Below are 25,059 nucleotides of genomic sequence, written 5' to 3'. Positions count from 1 at the left end.
GATTCCAAGCCCAGTGCTCTATCCACTGAGCCAGCCAGCTTCCTCCTGCCTGATATATAGTAAGTGCTTGGGGGCGGAGCCAAGATGGCGAAGTAGAAAGATGCACATACACATAGCTCCGAACCCACAAACCACAGAACGGCTAGAGGGGACCAAGCCAGGGCGAATTCTGTACCCAGAGACCACGGAATATTGGAGCGAGGGAGATTTCTGCTCCGGAGAGACCTGCAAACCTCTCGCTGGGGGTCCTTCGAGCCGTGGACTGGGCGCCGGGACAGGGAGCAGAGTGCAGCCCTGCCGCGGCCACGACACCGAGAGGAAAAGATCCGAGAGGGCTACGGGGATGGGATCTCCAGTGGCCACACAGGTCCCCCCACCCACAGAAGGACCTGCAAACCTCTCGCAAAAGGTCCGTCGCGCTGCAGACGCGGAGCCCAGCCCGGACCTGCGGCGGCGGCCATGGCTCCGAGAGGCACAGATCTGAGAAGGCTCCAGAGACGGGATCTTCGGCGGCGGCACAAGCCCCCCCACCAACAGGTGACTGACGGGGGTAGGTGAGAGAGTCTCTTTGGTGGATTGAGAGGGGAGTGGGGTGCCCCCATGGCTCGGGTCTCCCCAGGAGATAGAAGCTGAGAGGTGGATGCAGACAGGGGCTCCCCAAACGGGCGGGAGCCTGGATCCATTGTGGAAGGTCTGTGCATAAACCTCCTGAGGGAACTGAGCCAGAGAGGCGGCCCTGCCCCTGACCCCAGCACCTGAACTTAATTTAACACTGAATAGCAGCCCTGCCCCCGCAAAAAACCCTAAGGCGGGAAGCAGCATTTGAATCTCAGTCCCCAAACGCTGGCTGGGAGGACCAGGAGGCGAGGTGGGTGTGAGGAGAACATTCAGAGGTCACGCCACTGGTTGGAGAAAATGCCAAGAAAAGGGAAAAGAAATAAAACTATTGATGGGTACTTTATCGGAGAGAAAAAAACACTTCCTCCCTTCCTTTCTGATGGGGAGGAACAATGCTTGCCATCAGGCAAAGACACAGAAATCGAGGATTCTGTGTCCCAGCCCACCCAATGGGCTCGGGCCATGGAAGAGCTCAAGAGGAATTTTGAAAATCAAGTTAGAGAGGTGGAGGAAAGACTGGGAAAGGAAATGAGAGGGATGAGGGAGAAGCATGAAAGCAGATCAGCTCCCTGCTAAAGGAGAACCAAAAAAATCTTGAAGAAATTGGCACCTTGAGAACTAGCCTAACTCAGCTGGCAAGGGAGGTGCAAGAGGCCAATGAGGAGAAGAATGCTTTCAAAAGCAGAATTAACCAAATGGAAAAGGAGATTCAAAAGCTCACTGAAGAAAATAGATCTTTCAAAACTGGAATGGTACGGATGGACGCTAAGGACTTTATGAGAAAGACAGATATCTCAGAACATACTGCGCAGATTCAAAAAATGGAAGATAATGTGAAATATCTTATTGGAAAAACAACTGACCTGGAAAATAGAACCAGGAGAGACAATGTAAAAATTCTGGGACTACCTGAAAACCATGACCAAAAGAAGAGCCCAGACATCATCTTCCATGAAATTATCAAGGAAAACTGCCCTGAGATTCTAGAACCAGAAGGCAAAATAAATATTCAAGGAATCCGCAGAACACCGCATGAAAGAGATCCAAAAAGAGAAACTCCTAGGAGCATTGTGGCCAAATTCCAGAATTCCCAGGTGAAAGAGAAAATATTGCCATCAGCTAGAAAGAAACAATTCAAGTATTGTGGAAATACAATCAGGATAGCACAAGATCTGGCACCCTCTACATTGAGGGATAGAAGGGAATGGAACAGGATATTCCAGAAGTCAAAGGAACTAGGACTGAAGCCAAGAATCACCTACCCAGCAAAACTGAGTATAATACTTCAGGAGAAAAAATGGTCTTTCAATGAAATAGAGGACTTTCAAATTTTCCTGATGAAAAGACCAGAGCTGGAAAGAAAATTTGACTTTCTAACACAAGAATGAAGAGAACCATGAAAAGGTGAACAGCAAAGAGAAGTCATAAGGGACTTACTAAAGTTGAACTGTTTACATTCCTACATGGAAAGACAATATTTGTAACTCTTGAAACATTTCAGTATCTGGGTACTGGGTGGGAGTACACACACACACACATGCACACACGCACACATACATAGAGACAGAGTGCACAAAGTGAATTGAAGAGGATGGGATCATATCTTAAAAAAAAATGAAATCAAGCAGTGAGAGAGAAATATTGGGAGGAGAAAGGGAGAAGTTATATGGGGCAAATTATCTCTCATAAAAGAGGCAAGCAGAAGACTTATTAGCGGTGGGATAAAGAGGGGAGGCAAGAGAAAAACATGAGGTCTACTCTCATCACATTCCACTAAAGGAAAGAATATAATGCACACTCATTTTGATAGGAAAACCTATCTCAAAATACAGGAGAGTGGGGGACAGGGGCACAAGCAGGGTGGGGGGGAGGATGGAGGGGAGGGCATGGGGAGGAGAATGCAATCTGAGGTTGACACTCATGGGGAGGGAAAGGACCATAAGAAAATAGAAGTAAAGGGGTACAGGATAGGATGGAGGGAAATATAGTTAGTCCTATACAACACAACTAGTATGGAAATCATTTGCAAAACTAAACAGATATGGCCTATATTGAATTGCCTGTCTTCCAAGGGGAAGGGGTGGAGAGGGAGGGAGCCAAAGAAGTTGGAACTCAAAGTGTTAAGACCAAATGTAATGTTCTTACCACTGGGTAACAAGAAATACAGGTTAAGGGGTCAAGAAAGCTATCTGGCCCTACAGGACAAAAGAGAAGACGGAGACAAGGGCAGGGAGGAAGGATAGAGGAGAGAGCAGATAGGTCACAGGGGCAATTAGAAAGCTCGGGTTTGGGGGGGAGAGGGGATAAAAGGGGAGAAAATTTGTAACCCAAAATTTTATGAAAATAAATGTTAAAAGTTAAATAAAAAAAAAAGAAAAAAAATATAGTAAGTGCTTGATAAGTGTATGCCAATTAATTAATTATATCATTTGATGCTCAGCTAATACTGTGAGATAAATAATATAGGGTTTTTTTAGATAAGGAAATTGAGGATTAGAGAGAGGATGAATAATTGCCTATAATTAGAGGCAAGATTCAAATTTAGACCTCTGCTGACTTCAAGCCCAGAACTCTGTCCACCACACCATGTGGCCAACATAGGAGAACATTCAACAAAGCTTTAGGGAAAGAATGTATTATTCTTAGCTAATTATACAGAGACATAGGGGGAAAATCAGCAAATAATAACCTAAATCTTAAGGCTTGTCACAGGTGAAGCTGAAAGAGAACCAATTTAGGTTGAAAGCACTGGATTTTAATTCCATTTCTCCCAATTACTATTTGTGTAACATGGAGAAAGTCATTCAAAAATCTTTCAGTTTCAGTTTCCTGATTTGTAAAGTGAGGGGAATGCTCTGCATGAACTCTGATATCCTATCCCAATTCTAAATCAGTGCTCCTTGAGTCTGGAAAAGTAGATTACCACCAAAAGAAGTAGGGCCTTAAATGCCAGGCAAAGGAGCTGGCACTTTCTGGGATGATATGTGAAAAATGAGTCAACAACTTGCTAAAGGAACACCTGCCCCCCAAATGATGAAGAAAATAACACATTTAAAATTAGGCTAACCCAAATGGCAAAAGAGGTCCAAAAAACCAATGAGGAAAAGAATGCTTTAAAAAGCAGAATGGACCAAATGGAAAAAGAGGTTCAGAGCTCACTGAAGAAAATAATTCTTTCAAAATTATAATGGAGCAAAGGAAAGCTAATGACTTTATGAGAAATCAAGAAATTATAAAACAAAACCAAAAAAATGAAAAAAATAATAGACAATGTGAAGTATCTCATTGGAATATCAACTTACTTGGAAAATGGATGCAGGAGAGATAATTTAAAAATTATGGGACTACCTGAAAGCCATGATCGTAAAAGGAGCCTAGACATCATCTTTCAAGAAATTATCAAAGAAAACTGGTCTGATATTCTAGAACCAGAGAGTAAAATAAAATTAAAAGAATCCATGGATTGCCTCTTGAGATCTCAGAGAGAAAACTCCTAGGAATATTATAGCCAAATTCTAGAGTTCCAGGTTGAGGAGAAAATATTACAAGCATCCACAAAGAAACAATTCAAGTGTTGTGGAAAGACAATCAGGATAACACAAGATTTAGCAGCTTCCACACTAAGGGATCAAAGGGTTTGGAATATGATATTCCAGAGGTCAAAGAAGCTAGGATTAAAACCAAGAATCACCTACCTAACAAAACCTTCAGGGAAAAAAAATGGAACTTCAATGAAATGGAGGACTTCCGAGAATTCTTGTTGAAAAGACCAGAGCTGAATAGAAAATTGGACTTTCAAATAAAACAATCAAGATAAGCCTGAAAAGGTAAAGAAGAGAAGAGAAGAGAAACAAGGGACTCATTAAAGCTGAACTATTTGCATTCCTGCATGAAAAGATGATATTTGAAACTCATGAGACCTTTCTCAGTATTAGGATAGTTGCAAGGATAATATATGTGTATGCATTTGTGTGTGGATATGGAGTAAATGTATGTATGTATGTATGTATACATATATATACACACACATATGTATATGTGTGTTTGTGTCTATGTATGTATGTGTGTGTGTATGTGGAGAGTGGCAGGCACTGAGTGAGCTGAATATGAAAGGAAAATATCTAAAAAAGAAAATTAAGTGTTGAGAGGAATGTACTAGGAGAAAGAGAAAGGAAGAGGTAGAATATAATAAATCATCTCATAAAAGAGAAAAGAAAGAGCTTTTACAGTGCAGGGGAAGAAGAGAGGGAATAAGTGAGGCTTACTTTCACCAGATTTGGGTTCAGGAGAGAATAACATACACACTCAATTGAATATAGAAGTTTATTTTATCCCACAGGAAAGCAGGGAGGAAGGGGATTAGAGAGGGAGGATAATAGAAGGGATGGCAGATTGATGGAAGTGGTAATCAGAAGCAAACATTTTGGTAGAGGGACAGGTCAAAGGAGAAAATAGAATAAATGGAGGGAGGGACAGGATAGAGGGAAATATAGTTTGTCTTTCACAACATGACTGTTATGCAAGTGTTTTGCATGACTACACGTGAATAGCCTTTATCAAGTTGCTTGCCTTCTCAATGAGGGTGAATGGGGAGAGGGGAAGGGAGAGAAATTCAAAGCCTTAAAAATGAATGTGAAAAATCATTTTTACATGCAACTATGAAATAAGATATATAGGCAGTGGGATATAGAAATCTATCTTGTCCTACAGGAAAATAAAAGGGAAGAGGATAAGAGGGGAAGGTGATTGAAAAGAGCACAGATTGATGGAAAGGACTGTCAAAACACACACTGTCCTTGGGTGGGGAGAGGGGAAAGATGAGGAGAAAATTTTAAATTCAAAATTCTGTGAAAGTGAATGTTAAAAACTGAAAATGGATTTAAAAAAACACACAAAAAATAGAAACAATAGCTCTTTGGTGATTGCTTAATAGAGACAGAAAGGAGTTGTATTTGACACCTGTGCATGCCACTTTTCCAAAAATTAAGCCTGTCTTGGCATATGTAAGCTTCTTAAAATAATGGAAGAAGGAGAAATACTAAACATATCCTTTGCTTAATATAATTATACAATAAAATTGTGTCTAATACTAGAGTTGGGACGAATTTCCAAAGTTAGCAAGTCCAATTCATGTATGAATGGAAGCACTGAAAATTATGTATGTATGTATATATATATATATATATATATACATATATATATATGTGTGTGTATGCATATATATATGTGTGTATGCATATATATATATGTGTATGTATGCATATATATATATATATATATATATATATATATATATTTCTGTTGTGTTCATCCCTCATTTTTGAAGAAGACCATGACATCAGAGAAATGATGACAGACATGATTTGCACGTGACTTTGTTTTGAGTGAGGGAGGACTGTATAAGGTCAATAGCCTCACTTTCCCCTCCTGAGCCATCTGGATTCAGTGACCAGATATTTATCAGGATGACTGGAGAAGGCCCAGGATGCAATGGGAGACCTTAGCCTATTCAGGTACTCACTTAGAGTGAGGTACCTCCCATTCAGTGAATAGGCCTTTTTAAGAAGTAATCAGGGAATTGCCCCTTTAATGAGCAAAAGAAAAAAAAAAAAAACAAGTAAATCAAGCTGGGAGGGAAACCGCAACAGTTACTATTGATATGATGAAAGAAGAAAAAGTGGATGAAATTCAGTGTTTCACATGACAGCAGTTACACAGAGTGAAAAGTACACAAGCATAGAAAAAGGAGGCAAAAGGAATGGGCATCTCATTTTTCATTTGAACTGGACAAGAAAGGGACAACACAAATATCTGAACATATATAAGAGAATAAATACAGATCATGGGACAGAAATACATTAAATTCAAAAGGAAAATAGGCAGAGACGGGTAGGGGAAAGAATGAGGTTTAAGATTAAGAAGGAATTCAGGATTATGATAAAGTTCTCACAGATAAAGATGATAGAGTTTGAAGAAAAAGTTTAAAAATCAGAAACTAAATAGCTTAGTCCCAAAGAATTGGCGTGCAGGGAAAAATCATCTAAATATTAGGAAATTTCATCAAAGAAAATAACAAAATGCCAAAATATATGGAATGCAGCTAAAGATGCATGTGTGTGTGTATGTGTGTGTGTGTGTGTGCGTGCATGCATGAATCTGTGTAAATGATTTCATTAACAAAATAGAAGAAAAATCAATGACTTGGGCATACAATTACAATTAAAAAAACAAACAAACCTAGAAATGCAACCCCTTCACTTAAATACCAAAGTAGAACTTCTAAAAATCAAGAGAAATATTAGCATAATTGAAAACAGAACAAAACCCCCACAATTAATTAATAAATGAAGCAAAGAGCTTTAAAAAAACTAATAAAATGTAGTCTTATTTTAAAAGAGAAGAAAACTAAATTGTTCATAAAAAATAAATAAAAGAAACTATCAAATAAGATTTTGACCAGAAAGATGCCCCCCAAATAAATAACTAAATGAAATAGATAAATATTTTAAAACATAAAATGTGTAGATTGACAGAGCTGAAATTATTTAAATAGCTGAATATCAAAAAAATGAATAGACCATAAATGAATTAATCAAAGGAAAAAAATCCAGAGCCAAGTGATTTACAAGTGGATTCTATCAAATATTGAAAGAGTAATTTTTCCAATACTAAATTAAATGTTAGCAAAAATAGAAAAACTTTTCCTATGATATTAATATTCCTTTAATATCTAAACTAGGGAGAGACAAAGGAGAGAAAGAAAGCTAAAGGCTACCCATTGGTCCTAGTTCTTTCCTCTGAGACCAAACAAAAACAATTCTTATCCCTCTTCCATAAGACATCTCTTCAGATTCTTGAAGATGGCTATCATGTGCCTCAGACTAAAAAACCAAGTTCTTTGAATTTATCATCAGATGACATGAACTAGATACCCTTCTCCTTCCTAGTTGGTGTCCTCTAGATGCTTTCTAGTTTATCAGTGTCCTTCCTAAAATGTGGTGCTCAGAGGTGAATGCAGCATTCTAGATATAGTCTTATCAACACATAAACATATGTAGCAGTGAAGAATCAGTTAAATTGCAAATAAATGGGACAGATAAAAAGTGAGAAAAATTCCAAGAAAGGTAAAATCACTCTATGGAGAACTTGGATTGAATTTGAAAGATAAATGGGATTAAGATAGAGGAAAATAAAGAAATTGGAATAGTCTCTGCAAGGACTTGAAAAAACATGAATTGTCTTTCACATTGATGCACTTGTAGTAACGTAGACATCTTGGGGAGGCAGCGGGATGGGAAGCTTGGGATTTTGAATACTACCCATTGTTAAGACACAGATTAACCACTCTTCTGCAATGTTGACAACTTTTTACAAAGTATTTTCAGGGCCAGAATAATGATTTGAGAGTGCTTTCTCTTGATAGAGCCCCAAATACACAAGAATGGCATTATAAACATGTCTTGAAGTGTCAATTTACTTGTGCTATTGTTGGTTTAGATTAGGTCTCTAGCATGTGAAGCAGTGTAAAATGGACTAGCTGTGGAGTCAGAGGACCTGAGTTCAAATCCCTCTTCTGATGCTCACTTCCCATGTAAACTTGGGAGAATTCCCGGAGCCTCAGTTTGGTAATAATATGAGAAGGTTGGGCAATATGGTCTCTGAAGCTCTTCTTCACAAAATTGTGGTCCTGTGATCCCATGTTATGGCAGAGAAAAAGTATCAGTTGAAAATGTGACATACTGTTTGGGCTAACTAAACTGGTTGATAACAGTAGCAGTACTAGCAATAGCCATAGTAATACTAGTACTATTATATAGTGCTTTATGGAGACAAAGTAGCTTATACACATTATTATTAAGTCTGTAATATAGGTAGGCAAGGTATTGTGTGTGCTTGTGTGTGTGAGTGTGAACTTGTTCAATCAGGTATGTATGACTCTTCGTGATCCTGTTCTGAATTTTTCTTGGCAAAGGACTATTGACACATGCGTTTTAAGGATTTGATGAATTGGCTTTGCTTCCATGTAATTTAACTTAGATAAGTTCTGTTTTAGAAGGGTAGTTCTCTGCAGACAGATATCACTATAATAATTAACTTTTGCCAAAAGGATTTGGAGGGTACCTTTTCCCATATGGAGTGAATTTGCTTTCTTCCATCATCTCCCCTACCTCCTATCCCTCTTCCAATCATGTACTTATGGAGTTTCTAAAGGTAATAGCCAACTAACACATAATGGCTCAGTTGGTTGAAATCACATTAAGATCTGTTGTGACTAGATTATCCCACAGTACATTAGAAATAGGGATGAGGGGTTCAAAACTCCCTCATAAGAATGCCACATCCAGCACTATTTCCTGGGGTTTCAGTTAGGTCTGATTTCTTTGTTGTTGCTGGGGCTTTTTGTTTCTGATGTTGGCTTGTACAATTCCTTCCACACATGGAGTTTTTCCTAATAAGATTTTCCAGGCATGATGTTTCTCACAAACAGTGCAGACCTGCTGATTCCTATAAACACCTAACCTAGAAGGCAAAATCATACTGCATGGCCTTTAGCTCTCTGGTGGGGAGATAATGGCCAGTTAGAATTTAATTCTCGTATCAAATCCTCAGAATAGCTTTGATGTGACTTTTGATATGTGTGAAAACCTCATATTTTCACCTAAGTGAGAAATCAGGTAAAGTCTTGACAAACTGACAAGAGACATTTATTTCCATATTTGAGCGTATTGGACTACTCACTGGTTGTACTGCAGACCTCCAAAGGAGGTGTGATTCTCTTAGTTTGGACCCTTCTTCTAATACAGTTATATCACCTAACTTCCTCACATCCCTACCTCCACTATCCCATTACACATGGTCTTTTGAGCTAGCTGTAATTTCAAAACAAAACAACAATAACAATAAAACACCTGATGTCCACCCTTCTGGGGCTGAACCTCTCTGAATCTAACTTTGCTGTTCAGTTGTTTCCATCATGTTTGACTGTTCATGATCCCAATTGGAATTTTTCTCATCTGAGATCCTGCAGTGTTTTGCCATTTTATTCTCCAGGTCACTTCATAATGAGGGGACTTAAACAAACAGGGTTAAGCAACTTGCCCAGGATCACACAGCTAGTAAGTGTTTGAGGCCAGATTTGAACTCACTAAGATGAATCTTCTTGACTCCATAGTCAGAACTCTAGTGTACCACCTACCTGCCTCTAGGCCAGTCTTTGTGTAATGAACACTGGCCCATCGAATATGGGCTGCATTTGAAACTCAGGCTGTGTTTGAAGTCTTTCTTGTTTGGAAGCATCAGCCCAAATTCAGAGTCCACTGATGTAGCTTTTGGGGGCCTAGAGTTATACATATGCTCACATTAGACTTGGTTTCAGTTTATATATAGTCAGGTTAGTCTTCAAAATAGAAAACATTACCTAAATGGCTCTTTCTGTTAAATATCTCTCCTTCAAAACATATCTAAAGCATTAGAAATAACATTATTGAAAGCCCAGAGAATGTCATTGTTTACTCTCCATAATAAGTTTTTTTAGAGTAATGCCATGTTTCTGTTAATATAAGCATTTAAATTCTGGATTCTTTCTTCCCTTTCCCAAAAATAAATAGGTTTTTATGTCTATTGCTCATGGGCACTGAGGAATAAATACAGGAAAGAAAAAAAAATGCATTGCTTTGGACTGTGGTAATTTGGAGCCATGTAATAGCTCAGGAACAGTATACAAATCTCTTCAGTAAAAACATCTTGGCAAAATGAAAAAATAATACTTGTAATATCTTTGCCTACTTCACATAGTTCTTTTGAAGCAATTCTTTTGTCAGCTGTAAAACACTTTATAGATGTGAGCTGCTAATATAAAAAAGTTCTAAATTAGTGGCATGTCATGTTAGTATCATGTTTGTGATATAATATGGAAATTCAGGTCTGGGTTGGATTATAATTTTTCATGAATTTGCCACATTTCACTTAGTTAATACATGCTCAGATGTCAATGCATAAGATATGCAGCACTTGAAGGCAATCGAATCTTTCTTTCAATGTCATGTTAGATTTTCGGCTAATTCAGAGCTTCTCTATGCCCCAAAGGCTTTCTCAGCCCACTAACTTTTGCAGAGGAGTTATCCATTTGAACTTGTGGATGGAATTTCCTCCCCTGAAAGTTCCATACTCCAAAGAAATCACATCCAACCAAAATGAAACCACCCTTTTATCTCTAGGATAGTTACAGCAAAGAGGTCTATGAGATGGGGAGGAGAAAAAAATATCCAGCTTAATTCTTCTGATGCCACTTATTCTTAAGTTTATGACTTACATACTCATTTCTTTTCTCTCACCTAAGCTACCATCTTACATCTCCAGCTGCCTCCTGTACATTTCTACATGAATGTGTCACTTATCACCTGAAGAACCTGTCCAGGACTGAAGTCATCAATTTCTCTCTCAGGCAGCTCCTCCTCCTCTCTTCACTGTCTTTGTTACTGCTATTCTCTCATTAATCTGAATTCTCAAAATTGGTGTCATCTGGGACTCATACAGAATCACAAAGTTTAAGTTAGAAGGAATCTCAACCATCATCCAGTCCATCCTGTACATTAAAGGAATCTCCATTGTAGTATATCTGACACGTGGTCATCTTGTCTTTGTTTGAAAGACTTCCAAGGAATGGAAAACCCACCACTTCTGGAGGCAACTTGTTACACTTTTAGAAAGCTCTAATTGTTAGAAAAGTTATCCTGATATAAAGCCTAAATTATCCTCTTTATAACCTCTATTAATTATTTCTGGTTCTGCCATCTGTGGTCAAATGGAACAACACTAGTACTTCCTCCTCATGAGAGCTCTTCAAATTTGTGAAGATAGCTATCAGGTCCCCCTGAGTTTCTCTTCTCCAGGTAAAACATAACCATTTGCCTCAACCTCTTCAATTCAATCACACATCAAGTCAGTTGCTAAATTCTATAAATTTTTCCTTTCTGATATTTCTCTAATCTATTGGTTTCTCTCCATTTCTACCACTTTTATCCTGAGCCTTATCTCTTCATACCTGGACTACCACAACCCCTCCCTAATTTTAGACTTTTCTCCTCAAAATTCATCCTATGTTACTACTACCAGATTATACTTATATACACAAACATTGCTTTCATCAAGTCACTGCTCTAAAGCCTCGTATGGCTCCCTCCATCTTGTATATGAAATCCTAACTCTTCTTCATAGCATTTAGAACCCCTTATAATCTGATTTTGCCTTAATTATCCACCTTATTACTCATTACTCACAAAACTCCCATTCTAAATAGACAGTCTCCTCACTACTCAAAAAAGATGCCATGCCTCTAATTCTGTAGCCCTAGACCATCATCTTGTTATTTCCCTTCATCTAGAATGCCCAACCCCTTCACTCTGCATCTGCATCATTTAAGACCCTATTTAAGTAACAATTCCACTATTACCTGACAAGTATAATATTTAAATTCTGTCCCACCCTGTTTAGCACTTAAAACTGTCTTGCTTCCTGTGCTGGTCTTTCCTAGCTGAATTGTGGTCTCTTTGGAGACAGAAAACATATCTTAGCTGCTTCTGTTTCCTTCGCAATGCGTAGGACACTGCAGAGCATAGTAAGTGATCAATGCTCTAGCTCAATCCTACAACCATAGGGATATATAATGGCAAGAGGCATTTTAGGCCAGAGTTCTGAAACCTGTATTTATTGATCCCAAGTTCTTCATTCTTATGACTATCTTCTGCCTAAAAAGATCTCTCTTCAGATCCCCCTATCAGCTAAGAGGGCAGCTATAATATACGTGAAGTTCAATAAGCCTTAGTCAAGTTTACCTTGGCCCCTGGTACATGGAAAATGGAAGTATATTCCAGCTTCTCTCCAAGGCCTGTTTGGCCTCAACCTGTACTATTCCTTTTCATTCTATTTCAAAAATGAAGTATTTTTTTAAAAAATCACATTTTTCTCTTGCAGTTGTGCTGTGAAAAATCAGGGAAGCGAAGCAATAATGACTTTTCAGGATGGCATTTTGTTTTCCCTGTCTAGCATTTGGAAGTTCCATTTCCATAATGAATGGTTCAGTCATGCCATGAAAAGGGAGATATGTCTGTGGTGACTTTTCCATAGGTGTGACTTGGGCCTATAGGTATTTTTAAAAATCTAAAATTAAAAGTCTAAAATCCCTTTTCCAGTTAGGACCATTAATGGAGCTTCCAAATATGAAAAATGTGAGCTCCTCAAATTTATTGAAAAGCTACACTAGCCAAATACCAGGAATTCTGCCTTTGCTGTCTGGAAGCACGTCTTTGGCTAGATGACTCGTCTTAAAATGAGTGTGTCAACACTTGAGGTAGGAGAGAAGTGCTCTCATTTCATTTTCTTGCATTTTTCTCCTTTTCAACAGCCAACGATGGGGATTATTGGCGTCTCCTAAATCCTGGAGAATACGTAGTCACTGCCAGGGCAGAAGGCTTTACCTCTTCAACCAAGAACTGTGCCGTGGGTTATGACATGGGAGCCACTCGCTGTGATTTTACCATCAGCAAGACCAACCTTGCAAGAATTAAAGAGATAATGGAGAAATTTGGAAAGCAGCCCATCAGCCTACCAGTCAGGCGTTTGAAGCTGAGAGCCAGGCAAAGGCGTCAAAGAAGATAAATTCCTGACAGATGGGTTTATAAGTCCTGTTTAAATCAAAAGCAATTGTATTAGTAGCTACATAGCCAACATGCTCTTTGTTATTATTATTTTCAATTCAAGACGTGGAAATTAGTATGTGTGTATTGCAAGGAAAGTCCCAGAAGACAGAACTCAAGGCTCAGAATATTTCCCATTTTGTGATCTTTTGTACAATTTGTTTAGGCAAAATGTAGCAAGAACTGATAAAAGTGGACGCCTTGACTTGGGCCTATAAAAAACAGGGAAATTAATTTTAAAATCCCCTTCCTAAATGGGAATGGGAAGGGGAAAGAAACATTCTTTGTTTATATGACATCAGGGTCAGCTTTGAAATGTGCACAATTAAAAGGATAGGATTATAGATTTAAGTCCAGAAGCGACCTTCAAGGTAATCTAATCCAACCTCCTCATTTTACCAATGAGGAAACTGAGACCAGGGGGATTAAACATCTTGCCCAGGGTCACATTGATAGCAAATAGCAGATCTAGAATTTGAATTCAGATCCTGTGACTCCAAATAAAGCTCCCTTTCCTCTGTTTCCCACTAGCCCATGGCTTGGCTATTATTACTATTGCTATTTAAAATGGCAGTGGGCATCCTCAGGATAGAATCTTATTAATTCTTTAACATTCCAAGCACATCAAATAAACCTACATTCTATAAACAATAGGAAATTCACCCTGACCTATGAGGGGACTCTTCTAATAAACGCTGTTTTCTTTTTCTCAACAAGAATACTCTTACATAAAAGGAAAAAAGGGTGTCAAAATAAGAACTGTGCTAGAAATTAATTGTCCAGCAGTACTTTCCGAGGAGCTTGTTATATTTATTTTCTACAGATAAATACTATTCACAAGCCATTAGATCAGTACCCTGGGTTATTACTAAACCCACCTTTCAATGCAGGGTCAGTGTCTTTCCTACAGGGAAGCATTGCTTTCAATCAGCTTCTATTTGTTGGCCTACTAGGCCAACATTTTTATAAGACCTGAAAATGGGTGACATAAAGACCCATCGCTCTTAGCAATACTCATTTTTCTTTACAGAAATACAAGTAACAAAACTGACCTAACAGAAGCCCAGAGAGTCAGGTTTAGTGTATGAAAGGCCTCACCCACTAAATCAGGCATATACCATTGACATTCATGAAAAATTGCCTGGAAAAGTCTTCTGTGGATCAGTTTGAAGAAGTTGGCTAACTATGTGAGGACATCATTTCTTCCTTCTTGCTTTTATAGTGCTGACTGTCTATTGATCTGGAAAGAAAGAAAAAAGGAAATTATGAGTTCTCTATGCTTATCCCCTTTAAAAGTATCATAAATAAATGCTAAGTCACTGTATGTTCTCTTATCATAAGTCTTTGTTAGGGAGATCAACCTTATAGGAGAAAAACTTTCCCCCCTCAAAAATGCACATGCACAGTCCACTTCTCCTTACTTCCTCATGAGAGACTGTGCTTGAGGTCACATCCTGAAGGTATTTCCTGACATAAGTTTGTGTTTCTTTCCAGGTGTGGAATGATGATGCTTTATGGGCTAAGATGGCCCTTAAAAATTACAACCATGTTCTGCCATTCCAAGGAGTTTAGCTGAGAACTCCCCCCAACTGTAGTCCAGACCCTCATCAGTAAGAGAGGAATAGTAGTCACATCACTGTTGTCATTGGGGTTCTTTAACTAGAAACTCATCAAACTCAGAAATAGGCAACTAGCCCTTAGGTTGTCTGGTAAGATCACCTAGATCTTGACCTATTTGTCTTACCTGCTTATCCACCAGCTTAAGCATTGCTAAAAAATAAAAAGTAAAATGTAGATCTTGCACTCAATAAGTCACATTATATTGTGGCGTTGAAGGATGTATTTTGCATGTGCAAATAACTGTAATATGAAATGATCCATAATAAGTACATAAGCAAGTGCTGTCCTAGATGGAAACAGGAAAAGATTGTTTCTAGTTGGGGCAATCAAGTGAAATTCCTCATGGGCGGTCGAATTTCAGTTTGGCCTGAAACGAGGTAGAATTTCAACAGACAGACGTGGAAACAATGGAAGGAAAAGAGAAGAATTCAATCCATTAGAAAGCATATGAGCAAAGTCCTGGAGATGGATAATGTGGCGTATTCATATAGCCAGTCCTTTTTTCATTGTTCAAAACGAAAGACATACATGATCACCCTAGAATTCCACATCCTTTCCATAAAATTTCTAAAAGGACATTGTTTTGTTTTGCTTTCTTTCAGATTCCTCACAAATTTTTTAAAAATGTAATTTCATATAATAGAGAGAAGGGCAGTCACTGGAACCCATTTACTGACTTTCTCTCCACCCAAGAATTCTTCATCTTAAAGTCTATTGTTTGCCTGACTAGCAATAAGCTTCCAAATGGTTAACTGATTTTTTCTCACTACCATCTTTCTCGGCATTTTTCCAGTAAGACCAGTAATTCAACTTCCATCACAAAGTCAACTCCATCCCCTCATATTTATTCTTCTTAGCAAATATCAGGACTTCATAGAATTTCTCTTCTTAGTGAGACCATCTTTTTATACAGAAAGATGTTTGAAAAGAGACTTGCAGTATAGTATGGCAAATTAGCCTAGCCATTGCTCCTTTGGAGAATTGCCTTTTCCTTTGTGTATGTGTGATTAAGCCTCTAATCAGGGGAATGCACAATTCATTTACTTTGCATAGTCTGTGGAGGAAATGGGATATGGCTATTTGACCAGCAACCATCATTAAAGCAGTTTACTTAGGTGTCTTTGTAAAATCAGTTAATATGAGGATTATTTTATTTAAATTACATCTGGGTTTAGAGAATAAGAGATGAGGATGAGGGTAAGGATTAGACCTGTAGGCTCATTTGGTATAAGGAGTTCCTGCATGAGAAAATGGATTTTAACTGATGCAAGTCTACAATCTGTCTGCAGAGTTACATAAAGCACTGAGATTTAAGTGATTTTGCCCGATATCACACAGACAATTATGCTAGAAGCAGGACTCAAACTGAGGTCTTCCTGGCTTCCAGGTCAGCTTTGCATCCATCACAACATAGAATTATGATACAGAATATATTTTAAGTTTAAGGGTAGAGTATTGGGGCCTTGCATTATAGCTAGAAGACTAAAGTTGTTTTGTTTGTTTGTTTCCTTTTCTTTTGAATGAACGAAGTTACCATAATAAATCATTTACAAAGCAGATAATTGATTGGTCAACCAGGCTGATTGAGGATTTTCAGGTGTCCAAGGAGCCATATCTGTTTCAATGTGATCATAGCCCAACAGAACTAGATTTTTCAAATTAATAATAATTGAGTAAGCTCTGTTCTCTGAGGTTGATCCTTATGGCTGAACCATGTGGTGGTGATTCAGGAACCCCAATGCTCCCATTTCCCAAGATCTCCATGGACGTTTAAGGGCTTTGTCTTAATCATTCTTCCCTGCCTCATATGATAGCCTTCCCTTCTCCTATAGTAGCCTACCTAGACTCATTTCCAGAAATAATTAAAACAAATAACAACTAAAACCAACAAAAAGCTCTGAGAGCTCTGCAGCAAACTTTGAGATCTGTCTTTATTTTTTTTTAACTATTTTCAGAGAGTCATAAGGTATTCATTTCATAAACTTAGCTGTCAGAAATGTTACACAAAGGAACAAAATGTTACACAAAGACTTTATGGAAATAGACAATAAAGCAATAAAGCAGCTGATCAGCCCCTGTTGTTTTTAATGTCGTAAGGGAGTTGTTCATTCCCAGGGTATTTCTGGGGCACCTTTCTGCACAGTAATTTGGTCTCAGATCCCTTGGGCTTGAAATAAAGCAACAAAACCCATAAATGATGATTTTCTGATATGATCTACCCTGAGGATAAAGGGAAGTTGGGGAAATTTTGGAACAAAATAGAGGAAATTGGGCCTATTTTAATAGCAAAAATTGTCATATTTAATACAATTTTTATGCACTCTTTCATATGCAACATTTTAGAGGGAGAGATAGAATGACACTTTCTCACAGAAATCCTATTCACACTATGTCAAATACCAGATCTCACAGAACCCTGGCCCTGAGAGTTTCTGTTACCTTAAAATAGCTTATGCTTCATGTCTATGCTTAGGATCTCATGGGAGAAGGAGTGGGCTCAGAAGTTGTCTAATCCTCTAGCCTCCTTTCACACATCAGGAAACTAAAGCCTAGAAAAGTTAAGCAACTTGTCCATACTCACATAAGAAGTAGAATTTAAGCACCTTGAGGACAGAAGCTTTTTTTTTCATTTTGTCTCTATCTTCAGTAAGTATATATTTAAGAAACACTTATTGACTTGGATCAGATAGGGTTGATGAATTTATTTTTTAACTGTTTAAAAATATAAATGATTATAAAACATATTATAAATAAAATATATAAAACATATAAATATATGATATATATAAAACAAAATATAAATCATTTGTAATCCTATGTATTTCATGCATTTAAAAACATTATCCTGAGCAGGGGTCCATAGACACCACTAGACTGTTGCCCAAAGGGTCCATGACACAAACAAGGTTAAGAACTCCTATTCTAGATGATCTCTAAGGTCTCTTCAAGTGTTAATATTCTATAACATTTCTTTTCTTTTGCCTTTGGCAATTATAAACTTGCATTTTAATTTATTGGTTCTCTTTTGGCTTTTGTGTTAGTGAAAATATCTATATTTGTATTTTTATCATTCTTCATTGTCTTGTCACTTTTTTCTACCTATCACTAAGTACTGTTTTGTTTTTAGTTCTGTTAATAATAATTAACAATTACAGTTAGAGCTGGAGTTTGCAAATTCTATAAAGTAGCAATTTCTCATCCCTGTATGAGGTTTTATCATCATCATCATCATCTCTCCATTTTACAGATCAGGAAAATGAAGGTCAGAAAAGTTAAGTGGCTTATATACAAAGATGTAGCAATTTCCATATATAGCAACTCCATAACTACTATGTATCAGACCTGGGACTCTATCCCAGGCCCTCTGACTTTAGGTCAGAAGTGTTCTTTCCATTCCTCCACAGTTGTCTCTTATGAAATATTGAGTGAATTTATTTTAAGTGCATAAAACCCAAAGGATCAAATATTATTGTGAATCCAGGTAGCTGATATTATTGTTTGAGCCACTTTGATTCATTTTTCAACTGGTATGCATGCATGTTAATTTTTTTAAAGTTGTAGAAAATATATATTTAATTTTGACCACAGAAATCTCCTTCAAAATCAGTTTAGAGGTATTCATCAATTCATCAATTTATCTGTTGATCTAAAATACAGAATATGTGCAGTAGGAGACAAAACCAGATTCTTCTGTTCATATAGCAGCCCTTAAAGTCAGATTTGCTTTCATTGACAGTTCCACTGTTGACTACTATCTTTTTGACCATGGATGAGTCATTTAATATTTTTAAGCCTCAATTTCCTCATAATAATCTAATACATATGATTTAATATATTTAATTACATCAATATTATTCTATACCAAAGAAAATAATATTTGTCCTAGTTGCTTCATAAGGCTATAGTTTTGGAGAAAATGATTTATAAGTGTAAAGGGAGAACTGAGAGAAGGATGCTACTAAATCTTCAATCACTTTGTAAAATTTGGGTTGTTTTTATGATTTAAGCCTCATAGCAGTGTGGGAATAAGAGGATCAATGATATGTAACTGGAAGGGACTTGAGAGCCATCTAATTCAACTGTCCCCTCCAAAAAATTTTATAATTGAGGAAAATGAGGCCCAAGAGGATAAATGGCTTGTTTCCAAGATGATATAGGAAGGAAGTGTCATAGGTAGAATATGAATCCATTTCCTCTGACTTCATAACCAGTGCATTTTCAAATACCTCCCAGATAGCCATACATCCTGTCCCAGAAAGTTACAAGCTTTGGTAGGTTCTACCATGCTGGAAAGATTTTGAGTAAGGTATAGCAGCAGAATCTGTACTCTATCTGAGAACACATTTAACTAATTTAACAGAGGCTCATATTGAGAGAGTTGGTTACCAGACAGTTGACTGTAGAAAATTATAATCTATAATGGAGACTTTGTAATCTGCATTTGGCAGAAAGAATACCCACTGCAATAAAATTGCAAACCATTGAAGAATGAAAGATTTTTTTTTTTAATTCATCAATATTCTCCAGTGGCTGAGGTGTGGTAGGAGTTGTTTTATTGGGTCATTCTTCTGTTTTACAAGCATATATTTGTTTTGTTTTTTTTGTACTTTGTACGTGTCCACCAAAGTACTGCATTTGATGAATGAGCCTGAGCAGCAAGAGAATGAATTCTTTAGATAAGATCTCAGTCAAAATACATGTATCATTAGGTACTGAAAATAATTTCCTACAAATTGCTGGCTGTGGGGAGCAACTGATTTAGAGTATTTCACGTAAGTGTTAAAATGATTTCTTTCATTGGTGAACTAATACTGTCATTTGTTTCTGGTAAGTATATGATCTTTTCCTCATCTCTTAACCACCTGCGTAGTCATGCTCAAGTCCCAGTGGCATAGTGTTGGGATGAGGAGGGAGTTGGTAAGGATACTGCAAAATGATTCCCTTTTTGGCTCAATGTAATACTATGCCCTGCAGTACAATATTAGAAAATGAATCTGGTCATCTTGTAAGTAGGTTCTGCACCACTGTGTATTCAGAAGGGAAAAGAGGTGGGTCAAGAGGAGACTCCCTCATGCATATTAAAGTAGCAAACTGAAGGAAAGAATTCATCTCATTAATTAATGACAAGCAGTAGTCCCTCATTACCAAGATAGTTTTTATGCTTAAAAAAATGGGTTTCTGTTCAGGAAAAGTTACATCAATTTGTAAAATAAAAGAAGAAGAAGAAGAAGCCAGTTTAAAGGTACAAGTGTTCTGCTGAAGATGTTATTTTCATCTGTAACATACTTGATAAGTGTTATGTTTTCTCTAGGGTATTAGTAAGTTTTAATCATTCTAATCTTTGGGATTTTACTTGTGCATTTGTTTATCATTGAGCAATTTGGAAGCAAATGATATTTGGCAAATAGAACCACAGATAATAGCAATATTGTCTCATTTGAAACCAAATGATATTGACATCAGATTACACATAATGCCATCATTGGACAAGTTCTGTGTGTATGTGTGTGTGTGTGAGAGAGAGAAAGAGAGAAAGAGAGAGAGAGAGAGAGAGAGAGAGAGAGAGAGAGAGAGAGAGAGAGAGTTTATATGCACATCAATGTTAAATTATACATCCATCAAGGCTGCTTCAGCACCAACCAAATGAAAACTGAACTAAGAGAAAGAGAGTTTTCTTGGTTTTTTGAACTTGGAACTTTTACTTTCTCAGCCCTAAAAGGCTCCTTAATGGCTGCCATTTGGGGTTCATATTTGGATGTATTAATTACAAGTGAACAGGGTCCCAAGGAGTAGTACCACTTCTGGTCACAAGGATCAGGAACCCTCAAAAATAGAATCGTGCCCCATCCCAAGGGAACAGGGACACTGAGGAGCAGTTTCAGTTGCAAATCCAAAGAACCAGGGATCCTTCCTTCCCTGTGCCACAGCGCACACTAGGAGAACAGTGACAACACCTCTCATCAAATCACACAACTTGCAATCACCAAAAATTTCCAAACCCTGAGAACTAACTCCAAAAACGACAGTGGAAAAAAGTCTGAAGCTTGAGACAGTGTCCCTCCCTGCCCCCACTCTGTACAGGGAACAGAACCCAACTTTAACCTAAAGTTCAAAATCAAGAAATAGGGTGGGAAATGAACAAATAACAAAAAAAGAACCTATTGAAAGCTTTTATGATGACAGGGAAGAAAAAACATAAACTCAGAAGACTGAAGTCAAAAAAGCTACAAGCAAAAAGGAAAAAAAAGAAAAAAGTTAATTAGACATAAGCTCAACAAGAATTCCTGGAAGAGCTAAGAAGAAAAGACTTTCATAGAGGTAGAAGAAAAATTAGGTAAAGAAATAAGAGGAAAGAGGCACAGAAATATTGAAGAAAATAACACCTCCCGTGTATCACCCCTTCACCTTTTATCTTCCTCCCCTCCCATTTCCTTGTAGGGTAAGATAGACTTCTATTTCTGACTGAGTGGGCATGCTATTCCCTCTTTGAGCTAAGTCTGATAAGAGGAAGGTTCAAACATTGCCTACCCCTCCACATTGTGCCTGCTGTAGAAGTTCTTTTGCATCTATTTTCTGTGAGACAATTTACCCCTTTCTTCTCTCTTTTTGCAGTACATCCCTCTTTCTCACTCCTTAATTTTTTTTTGGAAGTCATCCCATCATAGCTGTCTCACACCCATCCTCTCTATGTATCCTCCTAACTGCCCTAAGAATGATTAAGTTCTTAAGAATGATGAGTATAATTTTTCCCATGTAGGAATATAAAAAGTTTAACCTCATTGAATCACTTATAATTTATCTTTCCTGTTTATCTTTTTTACGCTCCTCTTGAGCCTTATATTTAAAAGTCAGATTTTCTATTCTACTGGGTTTTTTCAGTTTAATAGCATTTATTTTTTCCCCAGTTACATGTCAAGAAAATTTTTAGCATTCATTTTTATAAGTTTTTGAATTCCAAATTTTTCTCTCTCCTTTCCTTCCCTCCCCTTCCCTCTTTGAAAACGGTAAGCAGTTTGATATAGTTTGTTCATGTGCTATCATGTAAAAATATTTCCATATTAGTCATAGTTGTGGAAGAAGGAACATCAAAAAGGAAAAAAAAACACAAGAAAGAATGAAGTAAGTGGAAAAATATGCTTTGATCTGCTTTCAGAGTTAATCAGTTCTTTATCTGGATATGGGTAGCATTTTCCTTTGTGAGTCCTTTGTATTTGTCTTGGATCATTGTGTTGCTGAGAAGATCCAAGTCATTTATACCTGATGATCACACAATGTAGCTGATACTATGTACAATGTTTTCGTGGTTCTGCTCATTTCATTTTGAATCAATTTGTACGAGTGTTTCCAGGTTTTTCTGAAATCTGCCTGTTCATCATTCCTTATTGCACAATAGTATTCCATTACATTCATATACCACAGCTTCTTCAACCATTCCCCAAATGACAGGCATCCCCTCAGTTTCCAATATTTTGCCATCATGATAAGGGCCTCCATAAATATGTTTGCACATGTATGCCCTTTTCCTTTTTTAATGATTTATGTGGGATACAGACCTAGAAATGCTATTGCTGGATTGAAGAGTATGCACAGTTTGGTTTTCATTTGAGCATAGTTCCAAATTGTTCTCAAAAATGGTTGGATCAATTCACAACACCACCCACAGTGTCCCAATATTCCCAATCCTCTCCAATGTGTATCATTTTCCTTTTTTTTATCATATTAGCCAATCAAATAGGTGTGAGGTGGTATCTCAGAGTTGTTTTAATTTGTATTTCTCTAATCAAAAGTGATTTAGAGCACTTATTCATATGCCTGCCTTTATCTCTTCATCTGAAAACTGCCTGTTCATATCTTTGTCCGCTTACCAATTGCAGCATGATTTTATTCATATAAATTTGATTCAGTTGCTATATATTTGAGAAATTCTGTCTCTATCAGAGACACTGTAAAGATCATTTCCCATCTTCTGCTATCCTTCTAATTTTGGTTGTATTGGTCTTGTTTGTACAAAAGCTTTTTTTATTTAATATAATCAAAATTATCAGTTTTACATTTGGCAATGCACACTGTCTCTTGTTTGGTCATGAATCTTTCCCTCCCCATAGATCTGACAGGCAGACTATTCCTTGGTCTTCTAGTTTACTTATGGTGTCACCCTTTGTGTCAAATTCATGTACGCATTTTGGCCATATCTTGATAGACAGTGTGAGATATTGTCTCCACCTAGTTTGTGTCCTATTGTTTTCTTAGTTTCCAAACAGTTTTTTCAAATAGTAAGTTCTTATCCCAAAAACTGGGTCTTTGGGTTTATCAAACACTAGGTTACTGTGGTTATTGAACACTCTATCTTGTGTACTATTCCACTGATCTGCCATTCTCTTTCTTAGCCAATACCAGAAAGTTTTGATGACTACTGCTTTATAATATAGTTTGAGATCTGGTATTTCTAGGCTACCTTTCTTTGAATTTTTTTCACTAATTCCTTGGATATTCTTGACCTTTTGTTCTTCCAGATGAATTTTGTAGTTAACTTTTCTAGTTCTATAAAATAATTTTTTGGTAGTTTGCTTTGATCTTTTTATCAGAAATGCTTGAATTTATTAAATAACCATTTTCTTCCAAAGGATTATACTCAGTTTTGCTGGGTAAGTGATTCTTGGTTGTGATACTAGCTCCTTTATACTCTAGAATGCAATATTCCAAGCCATCTAATATAGGAGCTGCTAACTTGTGTGTTATCCTATGACTCCATAATATTTAAATTATTTCTTTCTGACTGTTTGCAATATTTTCTCCTTGACATGGGAACTCTGAAATTTGGTTGCAATTTTCCTGTGAGTTTTCATTTTGAGATCTTTTTCAGGAGGCAATTGATAGATTATTTCAATTGGTATTTTACCCTCTGGATCTAAGATACTCTGCCTTTACTTTGCCATATTGGCTCTGGCCCTACAATGAGCTTTTACAGTGGAAGGAAAAATGTTGGGTTGTGTGGGGTGGGCAATGCCTGAACCTCACTCACATCTAAATTGGTTCAAAGAGAAATACACACAGACACACAGACATACACACACATACACAAACATACACAGGTACATGCAAATTACATATAAATGTGTGTGTGCATATAAACATATATTATATAAATACATAATATATAATGTTTGTGTATGTGTGTATCTATCCATGTATATTTATATTCACACATATATACATGCATATGTACATATACATATAAGCACATGTATATAATTGGTAATAGAAATCTATCTTATGCAACAGGGGAATAGAATGGAATAGGGATAAGAGCAAGGGAGGGGTAACAAAATGGAAGTTGAATAAAAAAAGGCAATGGTCAATAGCAAAATAAACTTTATCAAAAGAGAGAGAAGAATAAACAGAAGAAAACAGGATGGAGGAAAATGCAGTTAATGATCATAATTGTGAATGTAAATGGAAAAAACTCACCCATAAAACACAAATAGATACCAGACTGGATTAAGAATCAGAATCCAACAATATGCTGTTTACAAGAGATTGTTGTTGTTGAATTAAGTGAGGGAGAGTTGTGCAAAGTCACCAGTCTCACCTTCTTCTCTGAAGCCATCTGGGTCCAGTGGCAAGATACACATCAGGACAACTGGAGATTGTCCCCTTACAAGAAATACTCTTGAAATAGAAAGATACACAGTTAAAATAAGGCAATGGAGGGGAATCTATTATAGTGCAACTGAAATAAAAAAAAGACAGGAGTCGCAATCATGATATCAGACAAAGACAAAGCAACAATGGACCTAATTAAAAGGAATAAACAGGAAAACTACATCTTGCTAAAAGGAATCATAGGCAATGAAGTAATATTAATACTAAACATATATGTACCAAATGACATAACATCCAAATTCTTAAGAGAAAAGTTAAAGGAATTGAAGGAGGAAATAGACAGTAAAACTATATTAATTGGAGACCTCAATCTACCCATCTCAGAGCTAGATAAATCCAACCATAAGATAAATAGAAAGAAGCTAAAAAGATAAATAAAATCTTAGAAAATAGATATGATAGACTGCTGTAGAAAATGGAGTGGGAATAGAAAGGAGTATCCATTTTTTCTCAGCTATACATG

The 25,059-nt window shown here is 37.1% G+C and overlaps 1 protein-coding gene and 1 long non-coding RNA gene across 2 annotated transcripts in view; one reads left to right on the top strand and one right to left on the bottom strand.

The window, feature by feature from the left end:
- Window positions 1–17,001, top strand: part of CPXM2 (carboxypeptidase X, M14 family member 2) — a 246,015-nt gene extending 229,014 nt beyond the window's left edge. Inside the window, exon 14 of the mRNA XM_072624882.1 lies at window positions 13,022–17,001. Coding sequence (XP_072480983.1) covers window positions 13,022–13,275 — 254 coding nt within the window. The 3' untranslated portion in view covers window positions 13,276–17,001. The remainder of the gene's footprint in view (window positions 1–13,021) is intronic.
- LOC140514459 (uncharacterized) lies at window positions 14,103–24,854 on the bottom strand. The gene is made up of 3 exons (XR_011970637.1): window positions 24,523–24,854; window positions 17,515–17,645; window positions 14,103–14,553 (listed from the first exon to the last, which is right to left on the bottom strand). It is a non-coding gene; the product is annotated as an uncharacterized lncRNA (long non-coding RNA).
- Between the last annotated feature and the right edge of the window lie 205 nt (window positions 24,855–25,059).

Source organism: Notamacropus eugenii, chromosome 1, assembly GCF_028372415.1.
Source record: "Notamacropus eugenii isolate mMacEug1 chromosome 1, mMacEug1.pri_v2, whole genome shotgun sequence".
In the NCBI taxonomy this organism is placed as follows: domain Eukaryota; kingdom Metazoa; phylum Chordata; class Mammalia; order Diprotodontia; family Macropodidae; genus Notamacropus; species Notamacropus eugenii.
This window is presented reverse-complemented; position numbering and strand designations above follow the sequence as displayed.